This window comes from Cololabis saira, chromosome 10 (assembly GCF_033807715.1).
Source record: "Cololabis saira isolate AMF1-May2022 chromosome 10, fColSai1.1, whole genome shotgun sequence".
In the NCBI taxonomy this organism is placed as follows: domain Eukaryota; kingdom Metazoa; phylum Chordata; class Actinopteri; order Beloniformes; family Belonidae; genus Cololabis; species Cololabis saira.
This window is the reverse complement of record NC_084596.1, coordinates 41,837,386-41,849,164: the sequence shown is the minus strand read 5'-3', so window position 1 is coordinate 41,849,164 and position 11,779 is coordinate 41,837,386. Positions and strand designations below refer to the sequence as shown.

Sequence of the window (11,779 nt, the reverse complement as noted above, 5' to 3'; positions counted from 1 at the left end):
CTTTATTTTCTGTAATGCAAAAATGTCATACATTCTGGATTCATTACAAATCAACTGTAATATTGCAAGCCTTTTATTATTTTAATATTGCTGATCATGGCTTACAGCTTAAGAAAACTCAAATATCCTATCTCAAAAAATTAGAATATTCTGGGAATCTTAATCTTAAACTGTAAACCATAATCAGCAATATTAAAATAATAAAAAATGTTGCAATATTTCAGTTGATTTGTAATGGATCCAGAATGTATGACATTTTAGTTTTTTTAATTGCATTACAGAAAATAAAGAACTTTATCACAATATTCTAATTTTCTGAGACAGTCCTGTAAACTCTGACATCCATGTGGTTCTTCTGGAGGTCACCTGAAGTGTGATTTGTGGGTCTAAGCAGCAGCAGCTATGCTCAGGTATTTTTGCCTGCCTGTTTCTTTGTTTTATTTCTTTTTGGTCTTTCTGTAAATGCTCCACCAAACGCTAAAAGCCATACCAGGTTCTTCTCTGACGTACTAAAGCTTCTTCTTACTTCCTCTGTGTTGAGCAAAAGTCATTTTTACTGACATTTTGTCTGTGTACCCGGCTTAAAAGCAGCGAAAAAAAATAAAAGCAGGAAACACATCGAAGAAAATACCAAGTGAACCCTTCCTATCTGTTGTAGTCATGGATACGTCATCATGTCATCAGCGGCAGCTGACCAGCTTCAGCATCTTTATCTCCTCCCAACTCCTCAGCGGGCTGTGATGGTGAAAGATCGTAGCACAAAGCTGCAACACCGATTTCAAAGGATGCACGCGCCTCCTGGAGTCCAGTGACAGACTCCAACAACTTTTTGCTGTTAAAACATTATTGAAACAGCTTTGTAAAGTGTCTCTGTGGTGTTCTGACCACAGAGACACTGCACAGGAAATGTCCATTTTTGAGGATTTAAAAAAAGGCACAATATCCCTCCTGTAATCATCTGACCTGCAAAGTATTTGTACTTTGTTACTTGACACCTCTGCCTGCAAAGCTAAACTTCTGCCGTCAGGCCTCTGCTCATGTCAGGTTGCAGTTATTATTCCCTCTCCATCCTGCCTCAAGAGTCTTGGGAAAACAGCCAGAAAGTGGACATTTGTGCCATATTTAATTGATTTCAGTATATGGAGGTCCAATTTTACCCAAAACAGAAAAGAACTACAAATTTTCTTCCATCTCTGCAGACGTTTGAAATCACTTCAGCAAATATCAGCAAATTTGAACTGTAAAAATGAGTTTTTGCTGCTGTGAAATGTCAAATCTGTTTCTTTCTTTTTGAAAACTCCGGTAAATGTGAGATTTATGTATGACAAAAAAAATGTCATTCTTAAAATGTGACACTTATTTCATTAGAGATGTGACTTCAAGCGTTGCCATCCCTCCAGACAACGCTGAAGAGACATTTTGTTGCTGAGGACAGAAAAGCCCTGAAGCTCGGCAGGTTTCATCCTGAGGTGAGCCCGGATACAAAATCAGTCCAAATTCTCCACATATTCTTTACTGGAGATGAGCCCCGACCAAAAGCAGGCCAGTCCAGCGCCAGTACCAGTACCCTCTTCCTCCTCAGCGCTGCCTTTGTAATGTGTGCAGGATTCCATGTTGCATTCTCTGGTTGAAAACTGCTCGGATGTATCTGAAGTATACGAGTTGCTGAAGGCAGCAGATGTTCCTCCAAAAATATCAGTGTATTTTTCTATGTCAGGGGTCGGCAACCCAAAATGTTGAAAGAGCCGTATTGGACACAAAAAACAAATATATCTGGAGCAACACATGCTGCATGTATCTATATTAGTTATAACTGGGGGAAGATTTTTTTTTTCATTATGCACTTCGAGAAAAAAGTCGAAATGTCGAGAAATAAGTCGAAATTTCAAGATTAATGTTGAAGTACAATCTTGAGAAAAAAGTAGAAATATCGAGAAAAAAGTTGAAATGTTGAGAAAAAGTTGAAATGTCGAGAAAAAAGTCGAAATGTCAAGAAAATATTCAAATTTTTGTGAAAAAAGTCAAAATGTCGAGATTAAAAAGGAAAGGAAAAAGGAAGAAAAAAAGAGGAAAAAAGGAAGAAAAAAGAAAAAAAAGAAGAAAAAACGGAAAAAAAAGGTCAAACATTTTTGAAAAAGCTCCAGGGAGCCACTAGGGCGGCACTAAAGAGCCGCATGCGGCTCTAGAGCTGCGGGTTGCCGGCCCCCGTTCTACATGAATGCTGCCATCACAGAACCAAGAACGCTGATGCGCCCTGTAACCTAACCCATCATACGGCCCGGCTTTAGGACTTGTTACTGTTACTGGCTTTTTGGATCCATTCCTTCCACAAAACATCTGGATTGCTGATTCATCTGACCACAATTCATGTTTCCAGAGTGTGATGTTTCATACCGGACACGCTAAGATAAACCTTGATGCATCTGTGAACGGTGCGTCGTATTGCAGTGCACCACACAGACTTCCCAAAGTCATTCCTTCTCCATATGTTTATAACAGCCATTGATGAAGCGACAGTTCTTGTTCCAGCTTAGATTTGCACCTTCGGCCTCCCATTACAGACATTCCTCCAGAGTCTTTGAATCCTGTAATTGTATTATGACCTGAAGAGGTTGAAATGTGCAAATGCTTTCATGCTTTCTTTTGGGAATGTTACTTAAATAATAAAATAAGAGCCGTTGACCTAGATTTAATGCTCAAAGACTCAGCATTTTGTAAAGACTGCTTTTGTACCTTAAAATGATTGTAGTCATCTTTTTACAATAACATCATTATTACTTTTTCTTTTTTAACCACATTAAAACTTTTTTTTTTGTTTTCTGTACATTCATCCACTCCTACATAGAATATAGGAATAAATGAATATTAACAGATTAAATAGATGTGATGAGGTATAACATAAACTACCTTTGAAATGTGTCTGCAATGAAATAACAGTTAATGTGAGTTTTTGTATGTCCTTCAAATACCCAAATTTTATAATTTGGAGTTGTAGTTAACGGTAAAAAGTGTATTTCCATTCTTTAATGCTGCAGAAATTAGCTTTGGTGAAAAAAAAGCTTTGAAAAGATTTGAAAAAGCTAACTCCATCTTAGATCTGTCAGCAGATCAGGATGAATCAAAGAGAGATGTGATGATCCAGGACTGAAACGATGCTGGACGGGAGTGTTTCACGCTCCTCGCTGCAACCGTACAGTATGTGGTTCAGGGACCATCACTACAGATGAAACCACCTGTGCTACCTCCTGCACCGTCAGATCAAAGCTACTGAGAACTTTAAATGGCTCTGACATTTGAAATCTGCACGTATGTCCAATTCTCCTTCAAACAAAAAAGTGTTCCAGACCTAACCTGAAGAGACTAATGCAAGAAGATCCTCACACGCTGAACATTTCTGTCCCTTTTTTGCATACATGGAAACTACAATGATTCATTCTCTAATTTTGGGAAATTATGCAACTTGGTCAAGTTCCGTTCAAATCAGGATCTGATTAGTGCAGCTTGGATAAAGCGCAGCCCATTCCCCCCAAAGTCAAGGAAACTAATTTTAACTTGATTAATAAAATGTATCCAAACGCTGAATTCTTGAGACATAAATTTAAATTTGAAGTTGACCCCTGTGCTTTTTGTAATGAATCTGAAGAATCACTTGATCACATGTTTCTATTGTGTCCTGTCTCACAAATCTGTTGGCGTGAAATTAGAAATGGGCTATCTTTAAAAATGAATGACATTCCAAATTTAGAAATTGTTAAAATTATTTTTTATATAGATACAATTGACAAATCAGTGTCCTTCTTGGTTAATGTCATTATTACATCATTACTGGCTATCACATACATCGTTGTAAGTGGAGAAAAATGAGAAAAATGAAGCCCTCTTTCCAATTTTTTATAAATGATTTCAAAAGTTTTTTGTTTCTTTAAAAAATATTTTTGTCCAATTCTCCTTCAAACAAAAAAGTGTTACAGACCTAACCTGAAGAGACTAATGCAAGAAGATCCTCACACGCTGAACATTTCTGTCCCTTTTTTGCATACATGGAAACTACAATGATTTATCCCCCCCCCCCCCCCAATAACTCAACGAATAACAATTCTAAAACACATTAGAAGTAAGATATCTTCTAAATTGTGAACTTGGTGAATCAGTGAATTGTTGGAGACGAACTGTCAGCACGTCCTTACTAAACCTAAAGTCAGCAGCGTCTGTACTGTCTAAGAAAACTGTCCAAATTCCATGTCGATTCATCCTTGTTGTCCATGTTCTATCGCTCTTTCATTGAGTCTGTTTTAACTTTTTCTTTCATTTGTTGGTTTTCATCACTAAGGGTAAAGCAGAAAACTGTTCTTACCAAGGTGGTGAATGTCTGTAGTAAAATAGTTGTCTCTGCTCAGGTGACTCTACAGGACCTGTAGAACAAACAGCTGTATAGGAAAGATAAACTATCCTATGGGACTGTTCCGTCCTTTACACTAGAGTTTCAGTTCCTCCCATCGGGTACATTGCTCAGACTTACACTTCTCAAAACTAACAGATATAAACTTTCTTTTGTAGCTTCTGCATCTCCCTTCTCAATTCCATGAGGAAAAGGTAGCTGTTGTGAGGCTTGGGATTTTAGATTTTTAGATTTAAAGTCGTTGTCCTTTTTTACTATGTGTATATGTTTATATATTGCTGCAAGATTAATTGCCCCATTGGGGACAAAAAAAGTTATTGATTGATTGATTGATTGATTACATTTTTATTACACCACGGAGTTGAATGAACAAACTATTTAATTAAATCACTTCTGAATGTCCTTGATCCTCTTCTCAGTGCAGAACTTCTTAAGTGTTATCGTAGCGACCAGTGAGAAGGTGGCGACCAGAGTGAGGACAGTCCTCATGGCTTTGAACCAAGCGGGGTAGCCCGGCAGCAGGGTCAGGTCATAATGCAGCGACAGGCCCAGTCCCATGACGACTATCAGCGCTCCTTCTGTAATATTGTCCTTACAGAGCAGAGCCAGCCAGGCCACGAGTGAAGGAACCACACTATTGCCCAGATTCATCCAGTCCGGCTGAGCGGGGCTCCCGGGAGGGAGGGCAAACCCCCAGCGTGCACCTCCAAGAAAGGACACGATGGAGGCTCCGTACACCACCTGAGCATATGCAACCTCCGGGTAGAAGGCCTGCGTTGCAGCCATCAGCAGGGGCGCGGCCAGGAAGGGGAGGAGCCCAGAGAAACCCAGGTAGAGAGCAGGCTTGGGGGCCTGGCCCAGCGCCTTCATGCTGAACTTGTCTTTGTTATTGGTCGTCTCTGCGGCGTGTGGGGCGTCCCCGTGCAGGAAGCGTGAGGCCTGCCAGCTCTGAGGTGTGATGCCCGTTAACAGCCGGCTAGTGGACGTTGCTCTGCATGCCAGGATCACCGGAGAGGGTCGAGGAATAAACCACAGCTGGGCTTTTCTTGTGCATTTTGGTGCGCTGGATATCTGCTGGGCAAATCTCCTCAATGGAACCTGAGATATCAATAAAGCCTGATTTAGTTTTTATTTTTGTAACAACTGAAGTCCAAAATACTCAAATTTACGGATAGGGCTGGGCGATATATCGAGATTTTAATATATATCGATATATTTTCAAACGCGATATGGTATGAGACAAAATCGTTTATATAGGAAAAAATAAAAATTTGATTTTGATATAGCTTATTTTGTGACAAATCGACTTGAATGTTTTATTTGAGATTTGCACAAATGTTTTGTTATTTGCACAACTGTCAACCCCAGTGGAAAAGTCTGCCTGTTACTGTCTATTGTATTAATTGCACAGTGTATTTTAATTTAATTGTTATGCAGGAAAGGGATATTTGTTTTATTTTATTCAAGAAGCATTTTTATTCTATATATGCAGGCAGTTTATTTTTATTTCATTTGTTTTATACATGTTGATATTGTGCAGACCTCTGTTAATAAATGTACCTGTGTGACATTTGGCACGAGGCTTTGTATTAAAACTGACTGTTTTTTTAAGGGTTTGCCTCAGAAAAAATTGAAGCTAACAGAGATGCTATGCTATGATGCTTTGGGGGAAACCCCAATTATGTCACAGAAAAAATATCGATATATATTGAGTATCGCCATTCAGCTAGAAAATATCGAGATATGACTTTTGGTCCATATCGCCCAGCCCTATTTACGGATATTGTGGGCTATCAAACAGCGCAAATAATGTTCAAAGCAAAAAATGATCTGTTACCAACAAATATACAGAAATTATTTAGTATTCATGAGGGAAGATATGGTTTAAGGGGCAAAAGTAATTTTAATGTCACATTAATACGCACAAACAGGAAAGATTTTTGTGTTTCAGTCAGCGGGGTGAGGCTATGGAACAAGTTTTCAATGGAATTAAAGCAATGTCCAAATATTAAACAGTTTCAAACAAAATACAAAGATATTATTTGTCAGAGGTACGGGGATGAGCAAAATGTTTGGGCGCAATAATACAGTGTTTATTTTTTATTTATTTATTTTTATCCTTATTTTCTTACACTGGTCAGTAGCTTGTGTTGTTACAATGTTTTTATTGTCTTTGTAGACATTGAAAACATGACGAAGAGACCATCATACATTTGTTTTATGAATGTGAACATACTTTAAGTTTGTGGAAAAAATTTGAAGAATTTTTTGACATACAAACTAATAATGTAATTAAATTAGAAGCCAAAGATATCTTACTATATTACGAAAACCAAGATTACAAAATTCAACAACTGGTCAACTTAATGATTCTTGTTGCTAAGTTTCACATTCATAAGGCAAAATTCTCCAAATCCTGTCCATCCTTAGTTGCCTTTAAAGTTGATTTCAAAATGTATTTTGAGACGATACAGTTGATTAATAACAAGAAATGTAATACCACTGTCAACCTCATAAAAGAAATGTTTACGGGTATCTGAATGTATTGCCTTCCTTTTATTATTTAGTGTAATTGTTAATGTCACGAACTACTTGCACTTTATTTTTTTGGACTATAATGATGCCTTTGTATGTTTGTGTTTTATATTATTGAATGATGTCTGCCATTTATTTTAATGTTATTGTAAAAAAAAAAAAATGTTTTTATTGTCTTGTTTTTTTTCTCTTTTGTCCTATATGCAGTATGTGTCCCTATGTATACATGCATGTAGATACTGGTGTGTGTGTGTGTGTGTGTGTGTGTGTGTGTGTGTGTGTGTGTGTGTGTGTGTGTGTGTGTGTGTGTGTGTAATTATTGTGTATAGGCAATATTATGTTTGCATAATGTTATGTTGCACACATTGCATATATTAGCTAGTCATATGCAAGGACAGGGGGTGAGAGTTTATAAGTTTTACTTCTTCTCACTCCCTTTCGAATATGTACTCACTGTGTATGTAGTAACTGTATGTTATGTCTCATGTTAAGACGATTGTCTTATTTCTTTCTTTCTTTTTTTTAATATGATTCATATTCGAAATAAACACTACTACTACTACTCTATTCAATTCATAAAGAAGCAATTATTCTTACCCCAGATATTATCTGTCTTCCAGATGCAAATATTATCATTTTCAATCTGGAAAAAAAAGGTGCTCTTGGTTAGTCAAAAGGATTTAAAAAAAGAAATTTTCCATGCCCCCCACACACATGTATGTTTTAGATAACTTCATCAAGTTACACTAACAGTAACAGTAACATTCTTCTGATGCAACACACTGCTAACATGGTGCAACCATGTTAAAATAAACCACAGCTGTCGCTGTTACCTAAGAGTTATATGCCCTTCAGCAGTTATTTTTCACTAACTGTACTGTCCAGACAACTGCATGCAAGATAAATATACAAAAAAGAATAATAACAATGTTGTGGTGAACTAGCTAAAGTAAAGGTCGTCTGCTTGCTCCCATCATGTCCGTGCTCGATTAAATGCCTGGCCGCTAAGACACCAGCGCTGAATGAGATCGGCTCTGACATCGATTGTCGGTGTCTGGGACGGACTGAGTTGCATTCAAAGACGCGAATTATTTGCGTTCCGCTCAGAAACAGAAACCACGCTCTCCCTAATGAAGGAAACGTCCCCCGCGTCACTGAACACGTTCAGATCTGGGATCATTCATGTAAATCGATACATTCAACATATATTAATAAATTACTGATAATTCAAAAAAGATTTCTCAGAATTATATCACATGCAAACAGATATGAGCCATCTCCTCCCCTTTTCATTAAATATTCATTATTATCCGTCAATAAAATTAACATTTTTCAAACATTTATGTTCAAATTTAAAAATTATATACAAGATCTTCCTTCTTCTTTTCATAATTTCTTTTGTGTTAATTCCGATATTCATTCATGATTTTAATTTACCGTTTTGTAGAACATGTAAACATCAATCTTTCCCCACTTGTGGAATTCACTCAATAGACCCCTTTCCGTGTTTGTAAACAAGTATGACGTAGGCAAGCTGCGCGCGCATTGTTGCGGCAGAAAGACGGAGTTCATGACAGTTTACACCAGCCGATTGACGGAAAAAGATCGTGGAAATTACGTTACTAAACTAACTGTGGCGGATGGAAAGCAACTTCCTTCCCGGAGGAAGATATCACAAAGTGGCCCGATGTCCAATGGCCGGACATTCATCTGTATTTGGTTGAGAAACCTAGTGTTTACACTCAGGAGAAGCTGCGACACTGTCAGCAGCTGTCACAGCTGAAGTTTGTAAAGAATTATGACAACTGAATGTTTTGTATACACTAGACATTTTAAGTTATTTTATTATTTCATATTTATTTAATTTATCTTATTTTTGTTAATTTACTGTGTCCCCTTTGTTTCTTAATGAGTTTCATTAAGCATTGCCTTTGAATGAAAGCCATGTCATGTGTACCTTTGTCTGTGCTGGCTGAATGAAGTTGATAGTTATTTTTAAAAAAATTAAAAATTAAAAATTATATGAGCTTTATTGTCCATCCTGCATCTCACATTATCACCATTAATTTACAGAAACATATTCCCACTAATATGATAAAAAGAAAAACATTAAAAGGCATATAATGCAAAATACTGTTTTTTAAAACTTAGTTAATTATTTTTAGGTAAATTCATTATTTTTATTTGACGGTTTGTGGGGATTAATATATCTATAATATACCTGAGTTTGATAAACAACACATATAGTGAATATATGTATATTTGTGCAGCATATTTACAGCTGTAGAAGTTGGATGTTTGTAGCTTTAAAAAGAGAAAATAATCAATACATTTACACAATCAGCAAGAAAAAACAAATAACTCCGGTAGTTTATTAACAAAATTTTAATAGTCAAGTAAATCATTAATGGCTGATATTCAATTCATAGTCACAGCTCCAAATCACTGATGAGAAAATAAAAAAATGTCAAGACTTGATGTTATTATTCAGAACCCTTATTTCTTAGATTTTTTCGGAACAACACTTTTACTAAGGTTTGTGAGACTAGCACACACAATAACAATATCATCATTATTCCTCTGGGAATTGCAAAAAATGTATGTTCCTCAGGATTTCGATTTGTACACCCGTACACACAACAGCTGGTGGGCATGTTGTTATTCTATAACGTTACTGCAACTCCAAAAACGCAATTTAAGAAACAAATCTTCCCTCGCTCTATTCAAACTCATGCAACTTCTGCCGCTCTTCTGCCGCAACAATGCGCGCGCATCCTGTGATGACGTAGGCTGGAAAGGGGTCTATACATCTCTTAAATCATCACCATCCTTGCCATATTCAAAAGACATTTAAAGAACTTTATTGTTTCATCTTTGTCGTGTTTATTATTTAATCTGAGTTACATTTTCTTTTGTGCTTTTTGTTTTTTTTACTCCCCCTTGTGTAGCTTTTGTTTTGTTTTTATTCATATATATATAAAGGATTTTATAGAAGCCACCAGGCTTCTTGCTTTCTTTGCATGTTATTTCAATTGTTTTTACATTTATTGTTCAATTTGTCTTATATTGCTAAATAAATAAACTAAACTAAAATAAATGGCCATCGATGCGCTTTATCCAAGCTTTTTTTTTTTATTGAACACAATTTTTTAAACAAGAAAAACACACTTTATACAAACTGCTAGTAGAGGAAATATAATATGAGAAAAAAGAACATTTGGGAGGTTTCATGAACAAGAGACATATAAACAAAAATAAGATAGACAAGTAAAGTTAATACAAAGGAACAGTAAGGCATTTTAAAGCAAATAGCATCGACATTTCAGAAAGAGACTTAAAATAAAAGATACTTTGATATGTCGGTTAATAATTTTTTTGCAAAGTTATTTGACTTAATATTTTTTAAAGAAACAAAAAAACCTTTGAAATCATTTATAAAAAATTGGAAAGAGGGCTTCATTTTTCTCATTTTCTAATTTTTCTCCACTTACAACAATGTATGTGATAGCCAGTAAGAGAATGACATTAACCAAGAAGGACACTGATTTGTCAATTGTATCTATATAAAAAATAATGTTAACAATTTCTAAATTTGGAATGTCATTCATTTTTAAAGATAGCCCATTTCTGATTTCACGCCAACAGACTTGTGAGACAGGACACAATAGAAACATGTGATCAAGTGATTCTTCAGATTCATTACAAAAAGCACAGGGTCAACTTCAAATTTAAATCTATGTCTCAAGAATTCAGCATTTGGATAAATTGTATTAATCAATTTAAAATGAGTTTCCTTGACTTTGGGGGGATTTTTTATTTATTTTTTAACTTTATTTAACATTTCAAAGTACAAAATTCATTTGAGGAAACATTTGCTTGCATCTGAAACATAACAAGCTCACAACACACAAGCGAATATGTATACCTATACATTTGTTTTCTAAGATAATCTTATAAGATTAAATAAAATAAAACAAAATAAATAAATAAAATAATCGCAAAATAAAATAATGACAGGGGTTGACATTTCAACAAAAGTGTTTAAGCGTAGCAAGATTGTAACTTAAAGAGTAAGAGACTTTGACATGGTTTCACATAAATCATGTATAGACTGATTTTCTTTTGATAGTAACTTTATGGATGTTATATAATTTTTTATTTCATTTTTAAAACAGACTATGGAGTACGGAAGAGTATTAGGGCCATGCAGGAAAAAAATATTTGAGAGGGGAAGATTTTTTTTTCTTTGTGCACTTCGAGGAAAAAGTCGAAATGATGAGAAAAAAGTCGAAATGTCGAGATTAATGTTGAAGTACAATTTCGAGAAAAAAGTCGAAATGTTGAGGAGAAAAAAGTCGAAATGTCGAGAATAATGTTGAAGTACAATTTCGAGAAAAAAATCGAAAGGATGAGAAAAAAGTCAAAATTTCATGAATAAAGTTGAAATGTTGAGAAAAAAGGTGAAATTTTGACTTTATTCTTGAAATTGTATTTCAACATTATTCTCGACATTTCGACTTTTTTTTTAAATATAAAAAATATAAGAGTGCACATCAAACATCAGATAAATCCTGGCCTTTTTTCATTACCAAAACTTTTATAGGAAATCCAAATCCAGCTCTATGAATGTAAAATGATTGTAATGTAATGTTATATATATGATCATATCTATATATATATATATATATATATATATATATATATATACACACACACACATACTACTCGCAATAAGTTAGGGATATTGTGAGAGACTATTTTTATTGTCTAAACTTTTGGGGTAATATTAAACTAATGGAAATTGTGTTTCTTCTCATTCATCATTAGTAATATCAAAGGGAACTT

The 11,779-nt window shown here is 35.3% G+C and overlaps 1 protein-coding gene across 2 annotated transcripts; it reads right to left on the bottom strand.

Moving 5' to 3' along the window:
- Positions 1-4,079: 4,079 nt before the first annotated feature.
- On the bottom strand, positions 4,080-7,928 carry LOC133452107 (transmembrane protein 69-like). 2 transcript variants are annotated; one of them, XM_061731307.1, is made up of 3 exons: positions 7,768-7,928; positions 7,532-7,577; positions 4,080-5,497 (listed from the first exon to the last, which is right to left on the bottom strand). In XM_061731307.1, exons 2-3 carry the CDS (start codon positions 7,568-7,570, stop codon positions 4,787-4,789), a joined length of 750 nt encoding a protein of 249 aa, XP_061587291.1. In that variant the 5' UTR covers positions 7,571-7,577; positions 7,768-7,928; the 3' UTR covers positions 4,080-4,786. The 2 variants fall into 2 exon arrangements, with proteins under 2 accessions (XP_061587291.1, XP_061587292.1); XM_061731308.1 differs by having other exon boundaries at positions 7,808-7,928.
- Between the last annotated feature and the right edge of the window lie 3,851 nt (positions 7,929-11,779).